Source organism: Maniola hyperantus, chromosome 22 (genome assembly GCF_902806685.2).
Source record: "Maniola hyperantus chromosome 22, iAphHyp1.2, whole genome shotgun sequence".
In the NCBI taxonomy this organism is placed as follows: Eukaryota; Metazoa; Arthropoda; class Insecta; order Lepidoptera; family Nymphalidae; genus Maniola; species Maniola hyperantus.
In genome coordinates, this window is record NC_048557.2 from 7355603 (window position 1) to 7375894 (window position 20292).

Genomic DNA, 20292 nt, shown 5'->3' on the forward strand with positions numbered 1-20292 from the left:
ATATGGATTTGCATGGCGGCCATTTTGAAATTTGGCATCTTCGTTTCGGGTACGGAACCGTAAAAACCGTAATTGTTTTGAGCATGCTTTCATGTCACCTTATTCTTTCAATACTTATTCATATCAATGTGTATTTAATTATTATTTCGGAACAATCGCATATTGTTTTAAAAATCAATTGTTACCAAAATTTAAATTGAAAGACTTAAAACAATCGATTTCACGGTACCTGATAACAACGTTATTTAAATATACCGGGTGTAACGAGAACGCTAGCAAAAACTTAGCGTTATTGTACACAATCCAATACCAATAACCATTTGCCTCATTTTGTAGTTTTAGTGATTTAGTATTTTTTAAACCCGCAAAACTCGGGTCAATGTCTCACCTACGACGCGGCATTGATTCCGAGTAGCCTACTTAAGCAACGTTCGTTGACCTCTAGCGTCAGTCAGATGTTTTATTTGCAATATAATATATCGTGAACTTTTACAAAATATAGGATTTTTTATTTTTTTCACGTTTTTTGTGGTATCAAAATATCAGTAATCGTCAGTAGACATTATCACCTGTCTTCGTTTTTGCCAATGTTTGTTTGTTACACCCAATGTGGGTGTAACAAACTAATACCCGTTTGACTGAGACGGTTTGTGGCGTAGGGTGCGGTTTGCGGGAGGGTGATAAAGACGTTGAATTCCTTGATTATTTAGGGTGCCGCACCCGAAGGAACCCCTATTCTATTATCAAGCCTCCGCTGTCCGTCCATCCGTCTGCCCGTCCGTCGCGGGATGTATCTCATGAGAACCGTAATAACTAGAGTCAGAATGTGTATTTTTATTGCCGCTAAACAACAAATAATATTTTTTTTAAATGACCCCGTGAAAAAAAATAAAAAAAGTGTTACATGTTTCTTGTACGTCTCGGTGCGGAACCCTTTGTGTGCGAATCCTCCTCGCACTTGACCATTTATTTGTTTTAATATTTTCTGTTTCGTCGTAGCCCTTAGATGCCAGCAATAGGTCAAGTCAAGACACCGCCTCAATTATTTAACCGTCAAAGGGCATAACGAGAAACTCGCTTTTAGTGGGTTACTATATTAAGCAATAGTAGTGAAAGGCAATACACGAGTATCAGTGTGTGATAACATTATGCCCTTTCCAGTAACTTGTAACTTGTTACCTTCTTAGTTACGATCTCGCGCGAACTAATGACTCGGCCTCATTTCAAAGTCTTTCAGAAGTTTTAAGTTTGATACCTAAATATCATCATGACCCCCGGCAACCTTCCTGGCGCAGTGGTATGCTTACCACTTACTGTGGTGTTATTACTGGGAGGTCCCGGCTTCGAATCCTGGCAGGGTTTAGAATTTTATAATTTCTAAAATTCTGGTCTGGTCTGGTGGAAGGCTTCGGCCGTACCCATACCCCTTCCAGGTGAGCCCGCTTCCATCTTAAACTGCATCATCACTTACCACCAGGTGAGATTGCAGTCATGGGCTTACCTGGATCTGAATAAAAAAATGATATCATCCTTATCATCTCAACTCATCGCCGCCGGCCTAACACTGATCATGGCCTCTTCAGAATAAGAAGGCTTTAGAATTTTAGATAGTCTACCAGCTGGCAATTGCGGATTGGCAGACTTCACACACCTTAACATTATGGTGAACTCAGGCATACAGGTTTCCTCACGATATTTTTCTTCACCTTCAAAGAAAGTGATATTTAATTGCTTTTAAAAATGGATATATAACACCGTTACAGCAAGTGACCTATTATAAAGCTAATTTTCCAAGACTTCGTTGGTAATAGACCACTTTGCTTTTGGTGGTGATCAAATTTTATTTTAATGGTAAACGAACTATAACTGTCTGATATGCAACTGGCCCTGCCGAACTAGTTAAATAAATGGTCACTAAGGGTGATCTCGCACTGCGAAATAAATCTGCGAGATCTAGCAGCTTATATTCCGCAAACCTACTGAATTTTATCTAACATGCGCGGCGAATAAAATATCTCGTAGTTTCGTCAGTTTCCATTAAAATGAAATGAAAAGAATATATTTTGGGCTGGGTAGAAAGTTTCTAGCCAATATGTTATTTTCAATTCATTTCATTTTCCGAACATTCGTGAATTTGAGCGCTAATTTAAATGGCGCCGCGGGGCGGTGGATTCTTTTTGTTTTTGTAGCAAAAATCCGATTTTGTTATCGAAGTTTCGCGAGTGCGTATGGCTTTATGTTTATTTTCTTATGCCACAAGATTCTGTGAGAAAAGTCGCGCGACGAGATTGTGCAGTGCGGGCTTACTCTTGTCTGTACTCTTAGCAAATCCCATATTGAAACAGCTGTTGGTCTATTATTAACTTGAGAACAATTTAAACTGCTCTTTTCATTAACTCCGTCGCGTTGGTCGTCGGTTCACACAAACAATCTCAATTGGCATTCTAAATTAAGACGGGGTCAATCCACTCTCTTTCATGTTTCGTGATTAGGCACAGTACATTTGATGCAGATACTTAGCCCTATTTTTCTATGATTTCACATTAGCATAGCCTAATTAGACATATCGTCGATTCAGGATCAAACCGAGAGGACCCTCACTCTAGTTCCCTCTGCCCTAAATCTTCTATCAAACAAACGATGATTACTATAATAATTCATACAACTTTTAGGAGCCGTGATAGGACACAGTATGGTCGATCGTTGTTTTGTGTCCAAGCCTTTACTTTTTTAGTAAGTTGTTTTTCGTTAGTCGCCCTATGTTTATACTTGCCAATATAGTATCGCATGAAGAGAGCCGTTGTATCTTTTGTTATCTGCCCAAATAGGTAATTGTGTTACTATGCCAAATTATTTCGAGCTATACGTCTCAGTTGTTGTGTTCCAACTTTCTCCTTTTTAGGTTTCCGTACCTCATGTTGTCTGTCTAGGGCTATTTTCTCTTCTCAGACCTGGGCGCGTTTGGAACCCTCGTAGCTTTAGTTTTAAGTACGTATTAATTATCACCACTATATCATATCATCTTACAAATAAACATTTTTTTGACAATCAGGAAGCGAAAAATTTTACCAATTCTGAATAAATAATTTGAGTTTGATGCGTTGAAATAATTAAAATACTTACTGCATACTAAGGTCAATGTTACAATCAATTTTAAACTTAGGTATATAAGTTTAATAAAATATACTTAAAATAATATATTTGACGAAGATTTCTGTCTCTTTAGTCTCTACAAAATAAGTCATAGTATATATGTACCGTGTAGTTGCAGTACAATAATAGACGTTGTTATATACGCCTGTGCACGCATGCCCGCTAACAAATTATCGCTCCCTATCGCTGTAATTGAATTGTTTTCGATCACAATAACAAATGGCAGTTGGCACCGTCTATACTCATATTACCTGTGCAACCTATAATAATAAATAGGGCACTCACCAATTTTATGGCATGCCAATATTAACGATATTACGATACAATAAGACATTTATTTCATTGTGATCATTGTGATATTGTATTGTTAGTAATATTGGCGTCTTAGTACATACGATACGTATAGGTGACTCAAACGTTAATATTGTTATATTAACCGTACAACGTATACGTAAACAGCTGTTTTAATGTTATACTAATGTTTTGATGTTTTCCAAAGAAACGGTAAGTCACGGTTACTTAGCATTCGGTTTCAAATTAGTCAGTTCTTTTGGGGTCAATAATAACGGAAACGCTTTAATAAAATTCGAAACAACGAGTTAACTTATTATTCTCTTCGTTCGTTCTGGCTTCTTGTGTGTGCATAAGGTGACCCCCTATGCACAAGTAGCGAACAGTTTAGAATAAATAGATATATGCAGTGGCGTGTAGGTCATAGAGGCATAAATGCACTGCTTACCCTAGTGACCCTAGTCCTGATAGCTTATTTATTATTTTTCACTATGACTAAATAGGCTCATACCTAATTACCTACCCAGGCTTGAATACCTGTGCACGCCACGGGATATATGTATTATATCTACCGATATATATATAGCTGAACGAATTGCGAAGCTGAAATGACAATGGGCAGGGCACATGGTTCGAAAACCCGATAGACGTTGGGGTCCCAAGGCGCTAGATTGGCAACCTCGCACCGGAAAGCGCAGCTTTGAAAGACCCCTCCACTAGGTGGACAGTCCCTACAAGAAACCTATGTCCAGCAGTGGACGTCTAACGGTTAATAATGATGATGATGATTTATTTATTTATTTATTTTATTTATTTTATATCTAATTAGAACGGCAGTGCCACTTACACTAACTAGATGATTAATAATAAATTTAAATACAAATAAAGGTACAAGAAAAAAGACATAAAATACAAAACGATAAAAGATCAAAGAATTTTGAATATGTACGCTGAGAACATTGAATGACATATTCATGCAATGCTCTCAGCGTACTTCAGTAACTCCCGAACCAGTATTATAGACCCATCATTAAATGGGTCCCATTGAGCATTATTGTCCAAAAGCGCGTTGAATGATGCTAATGAACGGGGTATAGGTGACATAGATCTAGCAATAGTGCGATGATGTGGGACCACGAAAAGTTTATTTTTTCGTGGACGAAGATTACTGTTGGATTCAGGGACACGTATGCGACACAGTTGGTTATGAAGTTCTGGAGCATTAACATCTCCTCGCAAAATTTGACACATAATTTTGAGTTGGTCGCAAATGCGTCTGACCTCCAGGGAGTTGAAACCTAAGCAACCTAACAGAAATTTGGTTGGGTATAGGAAAGGATAATATCCATAGCAACGTTTATACAGGTATCTTAGGAAGGCCTTTTGTACTTTTTCTAATATAAGCCCGTACTTTGCCTCGTACGGATGCCAGACACAGGTGCTTGTTTCGAGCTTGCTTCGGACTAAGGCGTAATATAGTAATCGTATTACCAAAGGACTATGGAACTCCCGAGAGTTGCGTAGTACAAATCCTAATCTTCGAAATGAGTCAGCTGCTACGGTGTTAATATGGTCATGGAAGGTCAATTTTTTATCAAAAATTACACCTAGGTCTTTCATGTTCTGTACTCTGGGAATAGGGATTCCATCCATTTTATATTCATGTATCAAAGGATACCGAACTTTACCAAAGGTCATAACTGAACATTTGTCACGATTGAACTCCATTTTGTTCGCTTTACTCCAGTGATATACAGCTGTAAGATCGCATTGCAACTTGAGACAATCTTCGATAGAAGTAATTTCGAATATAAGTTTTAGGTCATCTGCATATAGCAAGCATTTTGCATATTTTATAGATTCTGGAAGATCGTTTATCATGATTAGGAAGAATAGAGGTCCTAAGATAGAGCCCTGGCTTACACCGGATCGCGTATGATATGGTTTAGACTCATATATGCCATATCGAACGAATTGCTGACGGTCACGGAGGTAGTCTGATAATACATGTAGGAGCTGAGGAGAAATATGATATATGGTATATAAAGATGATATAATATCTAATGCGAAAGTGTGTCTGTCTGTTATTTTTTGACCAATTTAAATAATAATTCTTCTAGGCAATTTCGAATGTTTTAGCCGTTTTGGCGTATCAAGCTTTTCCAATGTTATGTAGTAGAGATAACATAATGTGCTGAATACGACGTTAACATTTTTATCGGAGGCCTTAAACACCTTAAAGTCATTAAACGTTACTACCTACTGGGAAGCGGAAGGCTTTAACGCCGATTAGTATTGCGTTCGCGACCGCGGCGCAACGACAATAACTTCTGATAAGGCGGAGGGTTCACGAGTAACGGTATTTAAAAATAAAAAACCGGTCAAGTTCGAGTCGAACTCGCACACGAAGGTTTCCGTACCATCGTACAAAATATAACACTATGTACTTTTCAAATTTTTTAATTTGCATGGTGGCAATTTTGATTATTATTTGTTGTTATGCGGCAGTAAAAATATACACTCTGTGAAAATTTGAGCTCTCTGCCTATTACGGTTCATGAGATACAGCCCGCTGACAGATAGACAAACAGACAGACGGACAGCGGATGCTTATAGGGTCCCGTTGGCATCCTTCGGGTACGGAACCTTAAAAAATGGGCATGATCATTTAAACAAAATTTTTAAGACTCAGTTTATCTTATTACTAAACGTGAAGCTTGTAAGAAAATAGTGAATTCAAAGAGAAAGCTTTAATTTAAGTCTAGCTGAGTTTAAAATTCTAGAGATGGGTGGAAGTTATAATACTATAGAAATTAAGTAGTATAATATATTTTAAGTAATTAAAATATCACTTGCTTTAACGGTGAAGGAAAACATCGTTAGGAAACCTGCATGCCTGAGAGTTCTCCATAATGTTCTGAAAGGTGTGTGAAGTCTGCCAATCCGCACTTGGCCAGCGTGGTAGACTATGGCCAAAACCCGTCTCACTCTGAGAGGAGACCTGTGCTCTGTAGTGAGCCGGTGATGGGTTGATCATGAGATCGTATTATGTAAAGGTAAAGGCAATACAAGAAAAAATAAAGAAATGAATTTAATATTTGATAATAATCTTTTTTGTTGAACTTAGAGTTTAAATTAAGGATAACAAGAAGTGTGATAACGATACGATCGTATGTCATGTCGATGTGTATGAGATGAGAAAATTCATTAAAGGATATTAAATAATTAAAGTCTAATTAAGCTATCTATATAAATTTAATTGTTTAGTAATAATTTAAGTACTTAATTATTCGATGACCAATATTAATATTAACTTTTCCTTGTTTACGTGTGTCCATTTGTATTTCATAATAATAATATGTATTTTAGACCATCAAAGCCGTAAATAAGGAAAAATCATGCTTCTTTGTTATGGCCTTAATATAATAAGAAATAACCTCATATAAGTACAAGAATTCTAGGATTATTATTTATGTTTCTTCATAAGAAAGCTCACAGTCACTCAGCGAGCGATGGAGAAAGCTATGCTTGGAGTTACTTTACGTGATCAAATCAGAAATGTGGAGATCCGTAAGAGAACTAGAGTAGCCGACATAGCTCAGCGGGTCGCAAAGCTGAAGTGGCAATGGGCAGGGCACATAATTCGAAAAACCGATAGACGTTGGGGTCCTAAGGTGCTGAAATGGCGACCTCGCACCGGGAAGCACAGCGTTGGAAGACCCCCCACTAGGTGGATGGACGACATCAGGCGGGTCGCAGGAAGCCGCGGCGACAGACCGTGGCGTGTGGAAGTCCCTACAAGAGACCTATGTGCAGCAGTGGACGTCTATCGGTTGCTGATGATGTTGGTGACGATGATTTAAGTTTCTAGGCTAATATCAAATGTACAAAGCATTAAAGTCAGCTTACTTTGACGCTTGCGGATTCAAGTTTTGAAAATCTCTTGGGAACTATTTGATTTCTCGGGGTGAACAAAGTGTCTGCCAAATAAGTATGTATATTAAGTATTTATTATAAGTATTGATTATTGTAATATTTTCATTTAAAAAAATAAAAAAAAGTATGTAATGTACTAACTTCATAAACAATTACTTAACTAACTTCAGCCAAGAGTCGAAGGTCAATGGTCATTGTCACTTTTAATCAATATGTGTAAAAACAAATACAAGAATCAATTAAGTAATTATTTACTGTAGTGAGAATGTTTTTGTAAAATTCAGCCAATGACCTTAGTGCTACGGAAAACTCATGATAACCTTTATAACCTAAAACGGAAATATGATTCGACTACCATACTATCACTATCGGTAAACAGATCATTACTTTTGCATATTTTTCGGGTTGTGCCACGCACTTTGCCCCGGTGAAGAGTAAGGATGTGATATTACCACAGAGAATTTAACCTCAAGAGTACGCATATACAAGCGTAAAATGTTGGCGGGGGACAGGGGAGAATGCTTTATTGTGATTGGTGGACTCAAAAGTAACGTAATCAAGACAATGTGCGAAAGGAGGGTACTGAACGGGCGTGGGCCGACTTTTATGCTGAGCAACTGCCTAAGCTTGGCGATCGGCGGTGTCCGGCTATTAGGCGTTTATAGGTGGTGATCTGTGGATATTACATACCGTGGAGCTAGAAATCAGCTTAGCTTATAGTTTTCACTACATACAGATGTTCTACGAAGCCCTATAGACAGAGCAATCGGGAGATAAGTGCGGGAGGAAGGAGCGAACCGAACTGGGCTACTAAAATCCGCATGTCAAATTTCAGCCCGATCCGTTTAGTAGTTTGAGCTGTACGTTGATAGATCAGTCAGTCAGTCTGTGAGTCAGTCAGCTTTTCCTTTTATCTATTTAGACGATAGATTCCACGTCTGAAAGACCTATAAGATGCCCGCGATGCGGACCGGACGCAGTCATCTTAAAAAGACCTAAATCTACGCGGACGTGGATTTATTAAATGATAGCCACTGAGCTCATTTCAAATTTTATTTAAATTCATAGAAGATTTTCTACGAAAAACTATTTTAATATCACTCAGTGAAGCAAAAATGTAGAACTAGCCAATGGCAAACGAGCTCGGTGGCTATCGTTGGTCTAAACTATATCCATGCAAAATATCACGTCGATCAGATGCTCCGTTGTGGCGTGGTTGAAGGACAAACTAATAAAACAGTTTTTGCATTTATAATATTAGAGGATAGAGGATATTGTTAGGAGAAACTACGAGCGGTTTAGCTAGTTATTAGTAAATATTCTTGCATTGTTGCAAATAGGTATTAGAAATTAGTTAATCAAGGGTCTCGAAAATCTTCCCCAGGGTATCTCTACGTACCTACTATGTGCACCGAGCCTTAAAACAGTAGGCGGTTGTTACGGCATTTTATTATTCCAAACAAAAGCGAACGTATTGCTACCTTACCATATTGAGACGGAGTGGGCAGGTTGCTATGTAAACAATATGCGATTTTTATGTCATTGCCTGCTTGCCTGCTATGTTATGTCTTAAGAACTAACTTCACTCACAATAATATTGGTAACGTAACTTATAAAAGACAGAACATACAAAACCTTTAAACAGGGTAAATCATCCGCTAAACTAAACGTAATCTTAGCTTAAGGGTGCGTTTCCATTGACGCGGAGCTGGGTGGAGTGGAGTGAAGCGGACCGTTAAATCGTTAATTAGCCAATCACACAGTCTCCACTGATGTGGAGTGGCGATTTCGACTTTCGAGCACTGTGATTAGCCAATACACGGTCCGCTCCGCTGCCCTCCACCCAGCTCCGCCTCAGTAGAGACGCACCCTGACTCTTGATCGACCAACCGATTTCTCTTGAACAGAAGTAGGAATTTCAAATAAGACTCTTAGTTTGGATTAAAATTAAGTAAAAAAGTATTTTTCTGCTAATCACACAACTCTTGTATTTTGCTAATGATAATCTTCAGACATTTCAATTTCGATTTTCAACTTTGGTAGCCTTGTTAGCATTTCTAAAGATGCTATTTAAAACCAGAAACGAAACTATAGCGCGATTCTGCAAGCGGAAAAACGCAACCAGAATTATTCATCGTCATTTTGTCCACGTGGTTATGGCACTCCTCTTTGATGTACATTACTTACATTTCGAAGGCGTATATTTCATGTAGGCATATAATTTGCGGTGGACTTCAAAGAGATTCCCCTTGTATTTACCTTCGCGAACAGGGTATAAACACTTTTGTCTTGCACATGACGCGTATAGTAAGTATATGTGACTTCGAGTCGTTACCACATTGAGTAAATATTGGTTGAACGAGGCCTTAATTAAGGCCCTTTCTGCTTGGTTGGTTGTTTATTTTTAACCGACTTCAAAAAAAGGAGGTTCTCAATTCGTCGGAATCTTTTTTTATTTTTTTTATTTTTATTTTTTATGTATGTTCCCCGATTACTCGAAGACGCCTGGACCGATTTTGAAAATTCTTTTTTGTTTGAAAGGGTATACTTTAAAGTTGGTCCCATTTAAATTTGGTGAAGATCTGATGAACATCTTCGAAGATAGATACTGGAACTCCTCAACGGATAAGAGTAAATTGCTCGCGATCAGTGTAATAGCTTAGTAAACAGTAGATTTTTAACCATTCATAGCATAATTCCATGGGACCACTAAAAATTGTGAAATAAATTTTTTTTACAAAAAAAATAAAAACCGACTTCGATACACAAACACTAAAAATTGAAAAATAATTTAATTTATTACCGAATATATTATGTATACAACAGTTAATATAGTTCCATAATAATATTTTTTGGGGTCGGTGCCAATGAGGTGCCATTGTGGAGTCTCATAAAAATATGAAGTCTAGACGATTCGCGCAGCTAAAGCTAATTGGCACCGGCGCCAAAAAGTATTATTATGGAACTATATTAACTCTTGTATACATAATATATTCGGTAATAAATTAAATTATTTTTCAATTTTTAGTGTTTGTGTATCGAAGTCGGTTTTAATTTTTTTTGTAAAAAATTTTTTATTTACTTTACGCTTTTGCTTGCCAGTTACCCAATAATAGTCATTAGTCAATAAATAAATAAATAATGCGATTTTGCCCAAATTACCTATAACTTTGTTGTACAAACTAGTCTCTGCTGTGCTGTGCCTCACCACCGGAAGACGCAGCGTTGGAAGACCCCCCACTAGGTGGACGGACGACATCAAACGAGTCGCAGGGAGCTGCTGGATTCAGGTGGCGCAAGACCGTGGCGTGTGGAAGTCCCTACAAGAGACCTATGTCCAGCAGTGGACGTCTATCGGTTGATGATGATGATGATGCTGTGTCTTATGATCTTATCTAGCTGATCTGCCTTGCCCCTGGCGGTACTTGGTTGGACTTTCTAAAAATCCTTAGTGAGGCTCTACGTTATAGAAGTACTAAATGCTAATATCCTTTCAAGAGAGACGTGCCAAGGGCCAAATCTAACTCATCCAACAGAACCAAAAAACATTCTATAGGATAGGCATGGAACCCTTCGTTTGCGAGTCTGACTTGCACTTGACTGGTTTTTCTTCCCTAGTCCGGCAAAAACGGCGAGGATTCCATAGGCTAAAACCGGAGATTTTGACTTATATTATTTTTGTTCTCCAGTCCGGCAAATACGGCGAGGGCTACATCGGCTCATCCCGCGGCATGGCTGTCCACGTCCGGGGCAAGGGTCCTGACGGCGAGCGCGACCACACAGGCTGCACCTGGCCTCTGCTGTCCGCGGCTGCGCCCACCGAGCCGCTGCCTCGAGAGCCCTGGATCGCGGTGATTCGTCGAGGCAGCTGTAACTTTGAGATTAAGGTACCACTAGTTTAGCAACTTTGAGATTATATCACTAATCACTAGTAGGTATAGTGGGGTACTGAGGCGAGCGTGACCATACAGGTTGCACTTGTCCGCGGCTGCTCCCACCGAGCCGCTGCTTCGCGAGCCCCGGATTGCGGTGATTCGTCGAGGCAGCTGCAAAACTTTAACGCAACGCATAGTGCGCGCAAAACAAGTAGTCCAATCTGATGTTGCAACATGGATTTTTGCGCAGATGAAGGTGCAAAAGTTTCTGAACTCAACGTTGCAGTCGTACCCTTAAATCCTCATTTATTATTATTCTACGTAAGTAAAAAAAATGTGGCTCTATACGACTTACATGGAGTATATCTATGTAAAAGTATATGACCCTTATACCAACATTATCTATTTTGGTTAATCCGGTCCTTCATCATTTCCCGTTATCAGCTGATATCGACTGTCATAATAACTAACCTCATAACTGTGTCGCATGGTCGCGACGTAATAATCGTTAGTGAATGAAGTCCATAATATATATATACATGGAACCGAACGCTTAATTTGATACAATCCGCTGAAAGACTTAATCTGTATGGTGCCCATGCAACATGCACCACCCGCTCTCTCACTGCTAAACATGCAGGAAAAGCCAGCCATCAAGCAAGCAATACGCACCACCACAACACAACACCACACAGATCCACCAAAACACACTCATCGCACGTTTCGTTCCGTGTTGAATGTGCTTGAGGGCATGGCCGTAGTCCATAATATATCTACCAGTTCTTGAATTTACCCAGTTTTTTTTTGTTTTAAATATATATCAAAAATTTCGACCCTTACTAAAACTTATTTTGTAAAGTGTCTGTGTTTTAGCGTGAAGAAGACGGCTAACTGTTTACCCTCCTGTTTCAAGGTTCAGAATGCTTGGCGGGCGAACGCTTCGGCTGTGCTCATCTACAACGACCGGGACACCACCGTGCTGGAGAAGATGAAGTTATCCACCGACAACGGACGTAAGTTCTCTCCTCACTCCGAATTCTCCCCACACATGGTCTGTTCGAAGCAGTTATGGCCAACCGCTTCAAGTTTTTTTTCTTAAATGTCTTATAATATTATGTCTATCTGCCATCGGCTTTCTATTTCTAGTCATAATCAGATTTTGGGTAAGTGTGTAAAATTTGTAGAATTTAGGGGGTATTCCAGTAAATATCCTCCCCTTTTGTGTTGTAGATTGTTGACTATGTTCATCAGCTCTCGTCCAATTCGAGTATGCACACCTTTTAAGGCGTTAAGTGTTGGCGTAAAATGCCACTTCTGTTTCCTTACCTTTCCCCACGCTACGTGGGGTCCGCACAACATGTCTTTTTCTTCCACTCACTTTGTCATCCGTCAACGTATTATCCACCCCTTTTACACGCATGTCCTGTTTCACGCAATCCATCCACCTTTTCTTTGGTCGTCCTCTCTTCTTTTTTCCTTTCACATGCATATTTAACATTCTTCTAGTGACATGGCTTTTTCCTGCGCATTATATGCCCATACCATTTTTTTTTTTTTTTATAAAGAATATTAGCCATGTTAAATGACTAATATTCCCCTTTCCTCTCCAACTAAGCGTCAAGCTTGTGCTAGGAGTAGGTACGACAATAGTGCAACGGGCGGGGTTTGAACCGTCGACCTTTCGGTTTTCAGTCCACACCTTTACCCGTTGAGCTATTGAGGCTCTAATACCATGCCAGGCTATTACCCCTCGTCTTTCATCTTTCAATTTTTCATCTTCAAGATGCCACTACAGAGCGAAATACAATCTTCCTTTCCACCAAGCAGTGTAATATAATTGATCCGAGAACTTTGTATAGTACGCGACAGGTCGAGATAGCAATCGAGGAGGGAACGCTCCGCACACCCGCACAGCCTCCGCGATAACCTGGTGCGGGCGAGCGCGGCTGACGTCCCCCGCATTACCTTTACATTACATACCCCGATTGCCATCTCAGCCTGTTGCGGACTACAGTATGCTGCATGACCGATATACGGACAAGGTTTCAGTGACAACGCTTGAAGCTACATGGCTTTTTGTGAAGAGTAAATGACTTCGGATGTCCGAATTTGACTTTTCCGATTGTTCCGTGCCTCGAAGAGCACATTAAGCCGTTCGGTCCCTGTTCTTATTATTAATAGGTGTCAGAGATAGGTTTTACGAGAAACCGTATTATGTCGAGTGTGCGAAAGGATCCGAGAACCTACTGCATTATTATTTTAATGTCATCCCAACAAACCCGCTACCATTAGTGACTAATGGATGCGTAAACCCTTAGCAATGAGGAATAGGTACGAATGGAGAGATTAGGTACCTACTTATAAATAACTTATTATATATGTCATATCTCCATGATGCCATTTCGAAACTATTGTGTAATCACTCGTCATCGTGATTAATCATAAATCAACATTCTAATCTATACTATCCATACTAATATTATAAATGCGAAAGTGTCTTTGTCTGTCTGTCTGTCTGTCTGTCTGTCTGTCTGCTAGCCTTTCACGGCCCATCCATTCAACCGATTTTGACGAAATTTGGTACAGCGATAGCTTGCATCCCGGGGAAGGACATAGGCTACTTTTTATCCCGGAAAACCAAAGAATTGCTACGGGATTTTTAAGAACCTAAAACCACGCGGATGAAGTCGCGGGCATCATCTAGTAAAGTATAATTTAGTCATACCTACTAATTGCAAATCCGGGAGATTGCTATTCTAATTAATTTCCAAAACAAACTTCTATTTAATACGTAGTTAGGTTACCGACTAAAGGAACTTCCTTATTGTTTTCCTCAAACTATTTTTATTTTAAATCCAATATTTATCTGAATTCTAATCGTAAATTATCAAGATTATTTGTTACAATAGTTTTATTTTTAGGTTGCGGAACTATTTCTCTTTGTTTCCATTTTTCTGATATCAAAATGTTATCGCAATGTGCATACCGTGTACCTTATGCCTAAAATCTTATGAGCCTTGTACACATTGACCTAACGCACTCGGCTAAAGCTCTCAGCAAACGTGTACGTTTCAATTATGTGAAGACCAAGCGATATTTTGAAATGTAATATCAAACTAATATTTACTTAATAAAATTTGGGATTTATTTATTGTCTAATTTTGTTGTTTCTTTAAGAATTAAAACATACCATTCGAAAAAAGGTGCTAAAGGTGCAATCCAAGAGTTACAATATAAAGTGCCGATACACGATGGTCTAATTTCTAAACGGGCTCACTTGTCGTCCCACGCGTAGCGCTTCTCAACTTTTATGGGATTTCATACAAACATAAAAACAACATTTATATTTTTCAAAATATTATGTTGTTGACACTTGCCGAAAAATTTGTGCCAATGTGTAATGGTGCCTTTAGATTTTTTCTCGACTGCCCCAAAACGAAGGCTTTTTTATTTCCCTAATCGGTCAATTGATATGACCTTGCGTTTAATAGGATGGTCTTAATAGTGGTTTTAGATGGTTTAAATAAAGGTAGGTATGCAAAAGTCACAAAAAGTTACACACAAAAAATAACTAGTTACGAATTACGATACCACGTAACGACTTAGCGTTCCGGTCCGAAGCCGCGTTGAAACCAATTAGGGTTCTAGGTCTTCAATCTCTGGCAATTACGTACATATACTTACCATAAACCTAAATACCTACATACCCACTGTCTCTATTTACTACCTAACGTTTGCGCATTTCAATTTTCTAGAGACGAGAATGGGGCCCTATTTGTATGGTGTTGTATGTTTAACGCATAAAATTTAACTCCTCACGCGCCATTTTAACTTTTTGCGTCAAATTTCATGTCAAAAGTACGATTTTAGTCCTTATTTTAAAGGTGAACCGTACTTTTTTTTATTGTTTATTCAGATACAAGTTAGCCCTTGACTGCAATCTCACCTGGTGGTAAGTGATGATGCAGTCTAAGATGATAGCGGGCTAACCTGGAAGGGATATGGCAGTTTTTATTAAACCCATACCCCTTTGGTTTCTACACGGCCTCGTACCGGAACGCTAAATTGCTTGGCGGCACGGCTTTGCCGGTAGGGTGGTAACTAGCCACGGCCGAAGCCTCCCACCAGACCAGACCAGAAATTTAGAAATTATAAAATTCCAAACCCCTGCCAGGAATCGAACCCGGGACCTCCCACTATTAAAACCACAGCGCTCACCACTGCGCCAGGGAGGTCGTCAAAAACTTTTGAAATGACAGTTGACCCATAGAGTTAAAATGGCGTGTGACGTGTGATTCAGTTATGGTACAGTTTAAATAACCCATAGAAATAACCACATGAGTATTTCGAAATTACAGACAGACACTTCAATTTTATTTATTGAGTATAGATTTGACAGATGTTGATTCAGGATCAAAACCGAGAGCTCACTCACTATACATAGTTGACTCTGTTATGGTTAACAATTGGCGTCACGTAAAAATACCTCTGGATGACAGTGTGAGTGGCTGCATTATCATTTATCACTTACCACCAGGTGAGATTGCATTCAACTTAGATCTGAATAAATAAATAAAAGGCATAAAAATGTACGTAAGAGTAGGTTGGTATGTACATTACATAATATTATACCTAGCCTAGCTATTCGATAACATAAATCCTGTTGTGCTGTTAGTAACCGCGCCAATCGGAGTACGTCGTGGTACCGTCTCTCTGGCCTTTCTAATAGAATCTCAATTAACTGAGAACTTTCTAACGTCACTAACAGGTTTATGAGTAATGAGACATTGTATAGATCCCGCAAATAGCTAATGCGCGTGGCCGCCATTTTAGTGACGTCGGCACTATTTTATTCCTTATAATAAAATATTCATATCATAATAAAAACATGCTTGTTACTTATTTGTGTAGGTATATATTTTATTTATACCTATGTAAGGACCGCCTGTGGCGGTGTAAGCCTCCTCCAGTCCTCTCCATATGCATCTGTCTCTAGCTAGAGTACTCCATACCTAGGCCTAACTAGTATCGGAATAAATTAAATAAAGTTGTCAGCAGAAAACTTGATATCATTAGTTCATTCTGATGCACAGAGAATTCATCCTAACAGTACGTATATACCAGGTTTTGCATGAAAACAAAATTGTAAAATGTTGACTGGGGACAGGGGAGAATGCTTTGTTGTGATTCATCATCATCATCATCATCAGCCTGTGGACGTCCACTGTTGGACATAGGCCTTCCCTAAAGAGCGCCACCACACCCGGTCCTCAGCCTTCCTCATCCAGCCACTTCCCGCCAGCCTCTTTATATCGTCGGTCCATCGTGCTGGAGGGCGTCCCACACTACGCTTGCTTAAACGCGGTCTCCACTCAAGGACTTTCCGGCTCCAACGGCCATCGCCTCTACGACAGGCATGACCTGCCCACTGCCACTTCAGCTTGCTAATAGTTTGGGCTATGTCAGTGACCTTGGTTCTCTTGGGGATCTCCTCATTTCGGATCTTGTCCCTCAAGGAAACTTCTAACATAGCCCTCTCCATAGCTCGCTGAGCGACTTTGAATTGGTGATTGGTGAACTCAAAAGTCACGTAATCAAGACAATGAGCGGAATGAGGGTACCGAGTGGGCGTGGGCCGGCTTTTATGCTAAGCAACTGCCTAAGCTTGGCGATCAGGGGTGTCCAGCTATTAGGAGTCTATAGGTGATGGTCTGTGATTCCGTCATACTAATTTTGACAGTTTCTTATATTGTCATATAGGTTTCATAGAACACGATTTTTATTCGGAGTGGCCGTTCCATTCATTTAATTTAGTTGCGGGAGTTAAATCCGTCGCCATGCCAGACCTTAAACGGTCATCGGTCTACCTGATGAAGGCCGACCGGCGCGTAGGCACGTCGCACGCGTCACTGTGAACAATGGAAAACACACAACAAAGATATCTTTAATTGCTAATTAATTGAAGGGATTATTAGTTATACGAAGTTATTTATCGATCATTTTTCAATTTTATATTAAACAGCTTTGCTAACAGTGATGCTACTTATATACTTACAGTAGGCGGCAGAAAATACTGTACATCGTCCTTTAAAAAGGGATTTCGGCTTCGTCGAGCGTTGTCTCTGTCACTCATACCTATGTGACGTTTTCGTTTTGTCGGTCACAACGACAGAGACCACGCTCTACGAAACCGCTCCGCTATCCCTTTCCAAAGATCGATGTAGTACAATATTTCTTGCCGGTTACTGTACGTTTTAGTACGTCGCTGTTTAGCAATTATTTTTTTTAAATTATTGTATAGGCTTGCACTTGACGACAGTCAGGATTTAAGGAAAGCAGTGATGAAGTCTAAGGGTGAGATCTATAGAGCTGACTTTGCTCAGACTTAAGACACGGTAAAAACGAGACAGCGATATATATAGCTGGCATAAATCTGTCTCGTTTTAACAGTGACTCAAGTCTAACAAAAGTCAAAACACCCTCTATAGATTTCAGCGTTAGTTGGAGTGCGCTTGCTTAGAAGATGCCCATACACTCTTGCCCTGAAGGCACAACAGTTATACTTGGCAGGACAGATAGATTGGATGTCGACCACATATTAAGGATGTCAACGTTCACGGTTTCTCGCTATTCAGTGGTAGAATGGTGCTTTCACCATTCTACCACCGAAAAGGATCAAGACCAAGGTGAAGTTCCTGAGCACACTCTCCAAAGTATAATCCGATAGATGACTGATAAACAGGCAATTCTGCATCGGTGCTGTAAGCTGAGCAATTTCATCTGCCAAAGTGATTCGTGTGTTGTGGACATTTTTATTATAAGTGTTAATTTCTCATTGGAGACTGCTTAGGATTAAGTGTTTTTATATATATACCTACTATCTATTTAACTGCTTGTAACTGTTTGTCTCTACAAAATAAATAAAATTAAAAAATTTAATTAAATCGCCAGGGGGGTTAGAGTTGCTCGGGTTTTAGTTTAATAATTGACTCGTCCTGTTTCGCTCACGCTAGAAGAATTTCTAAAAAAAATTAATGGGGGGTCTACATTATAACGACAACCTACACGCAAAATCTCAAGTTTGTAAATCCCTTGGTTTGAGCTAAACGTTGCAATGCCGGCTAGTCTAGCGGCTAGATCTACAAACTCGCCATCACCTTGGTAGAGAAGCCCGCTTGAAACGATCACATTAGCACTAATACAGCTCTAAGGACCAGTTACATGATAGGCGGTTAAAGTAACGTTACGGTTACGTAAACTTTTAATCCTACCATGGAACTAAATTATTACCTATAGAAGGGCTATTTCAAACGAAAATCGTGTTCTATGAAGTTGGCAAAATTATTAGGTATGTCACTGAACATCATGTTGTAGCTCGCAAACATTTTTGCTCAGAATGACCTGTCTCGTGCGTAGTAAGTATAAATCTAAACGTTTGACGGCTGAACTCCTCATGTCTTAGTTAGAGTATGCCCGACTAGTATTTTAACCCATCCGGAATCCTTTGATAATAGGCCACTCCTCGCGACGCGGTGTCAAGGAAACTGCAGTGCGACTAATACGTAAGTTCAGCTGTCTGACACTTATATTTTAAATGGATATCTTTTGATATAGTTTGGATAAACTTTGGTCAAACATAGACCCGTTTTGCTTTTATCGACGGTCAAAATTTAACGATAACCGTAACATAAATTTAACCGCCTGTCATGCAAGTGGACCTAAGGCCGTATTAGCAATGTGTACGCAGTCACGCATACGGTGCCTACGCAAACACCTAGGCACTAAACAACTAGGTATTAGGTAGGTAGTTGCGTGTGAAGGGGATTTAATGTTTTTTTCCACATAAAAAGACCTTGGTTGTAATTTCTAGATATTACTGTAATGTGGCTAGGTGGCCTTACTAATTAGTAGGTATACCAGCTAGGTAGGCATACCTACCTTATCAACATAATTTACTAAAGTACCAATCATAAACAACTTACCTACCATTGTGGTAACTGGTGAGTTGTATAAGCCTAATATTGGTAAAATGCTAATTTTTAGGGTTCCGTGCCTCAAAAGGAAAACCGGAACCCTTATAGAAATGAAATGAAATAAAATGAAATGAAATGATTTATTTGTTTTAAAAGGTCTTTTTAAAATTGTGCCAGGGACCCTGAAGTAAGTTTGCAAAACCTGTATCTCAGGGTCCCCGCTCTCCCTCCTCCATCATTAACAAATAAACACTTATAACAACAATGGGGCCGATTCTCTAGTACACAATCTCTAAACTAAACTAAATTAATAGGTCTAAATCTAGTGCTTTCCTTTTCCGCAAGCAACATTATGAAAGGGATAGCAATAGGTTTAGACGTGATATTTTAGTTTAGTTTAGAGATTGTGTACAAAGGAATTAGCCACAATATGAAACTTAAAAATACGTGTGTGTGTGTGTATGAGTGTGTGTGTGTACATATGTGTATCAGTGTGTATTGTAAGTGCGAGTGTGTGTATGTATGTGTGAGTGTGTACATGTGTATATTTTTAATAACAAATAATTATAGGATCACTTTGTTGTCTGTCTGTCTGTCGGTCTGTTAAGAAACCTACAGGGTACTTCCCGTTGACCTGGAATTATGAAATTTGGCAGGTAGGTACATCTTATAGCTGACATTTGGGGAAAAATCTAAAAACCGTGAATTTAGGGTTAGATCACACAAAAAAAATTAAATTGTGGTCATGAACTAATAATTAGTATTTTCAACTTTCGAAGTGAGATAACTATATCAAGTGGGGTATCATATGAAAGGTCTTCACCTGTAGATTCTAAAACAGATTTTTATTTTATTTTTATGCATCATAGTTTTTGAATTATCGTGCAAAATGACGAAAAAATACGACTGTAGTATGGAACCCTCATTGCGCGAGCCTGACTCGCACTTGGCCGGTTTTTTTAAAATGTTTTTTCAATCTATTACTTAGTGATTCTTGAAAAATTCTGAGTAGAAATTCGAAGAGTTTTTGTCATAAAAACATAAACGTAAGCAGTTAGCCAGTG

At 39.1% G+C, this 20292-nt stretch overlaps 1 protein-coding gene across 4 annotated transcripts in view; it reads left to right on the top strand.

Annotated features, from left to right (window-relative positions):
* The window catches only part of gol (goliath), a 100079-nt gene that overhangs the window by 63416 nt on the left and 16371 nt on the right, over window positions 1-20292 (top strand). For all 4 annotated transcript variants that reach the window (XM_069506245.1, XM_034980778.2, XM_034980779.2 and 1 more), the window contains 2 exons: window positions 11070-11267; window positions 12169-12268. In XM_069506245.1, the coding sequence (XP_069362346.1) occupies window positions 11070-11267; window positions 12169-12268 (298 nt within the window). The remainder of the gene's footprint in view (window positions 1-11069; window positions 11268-12168; window positions 12269-20292) is intronic.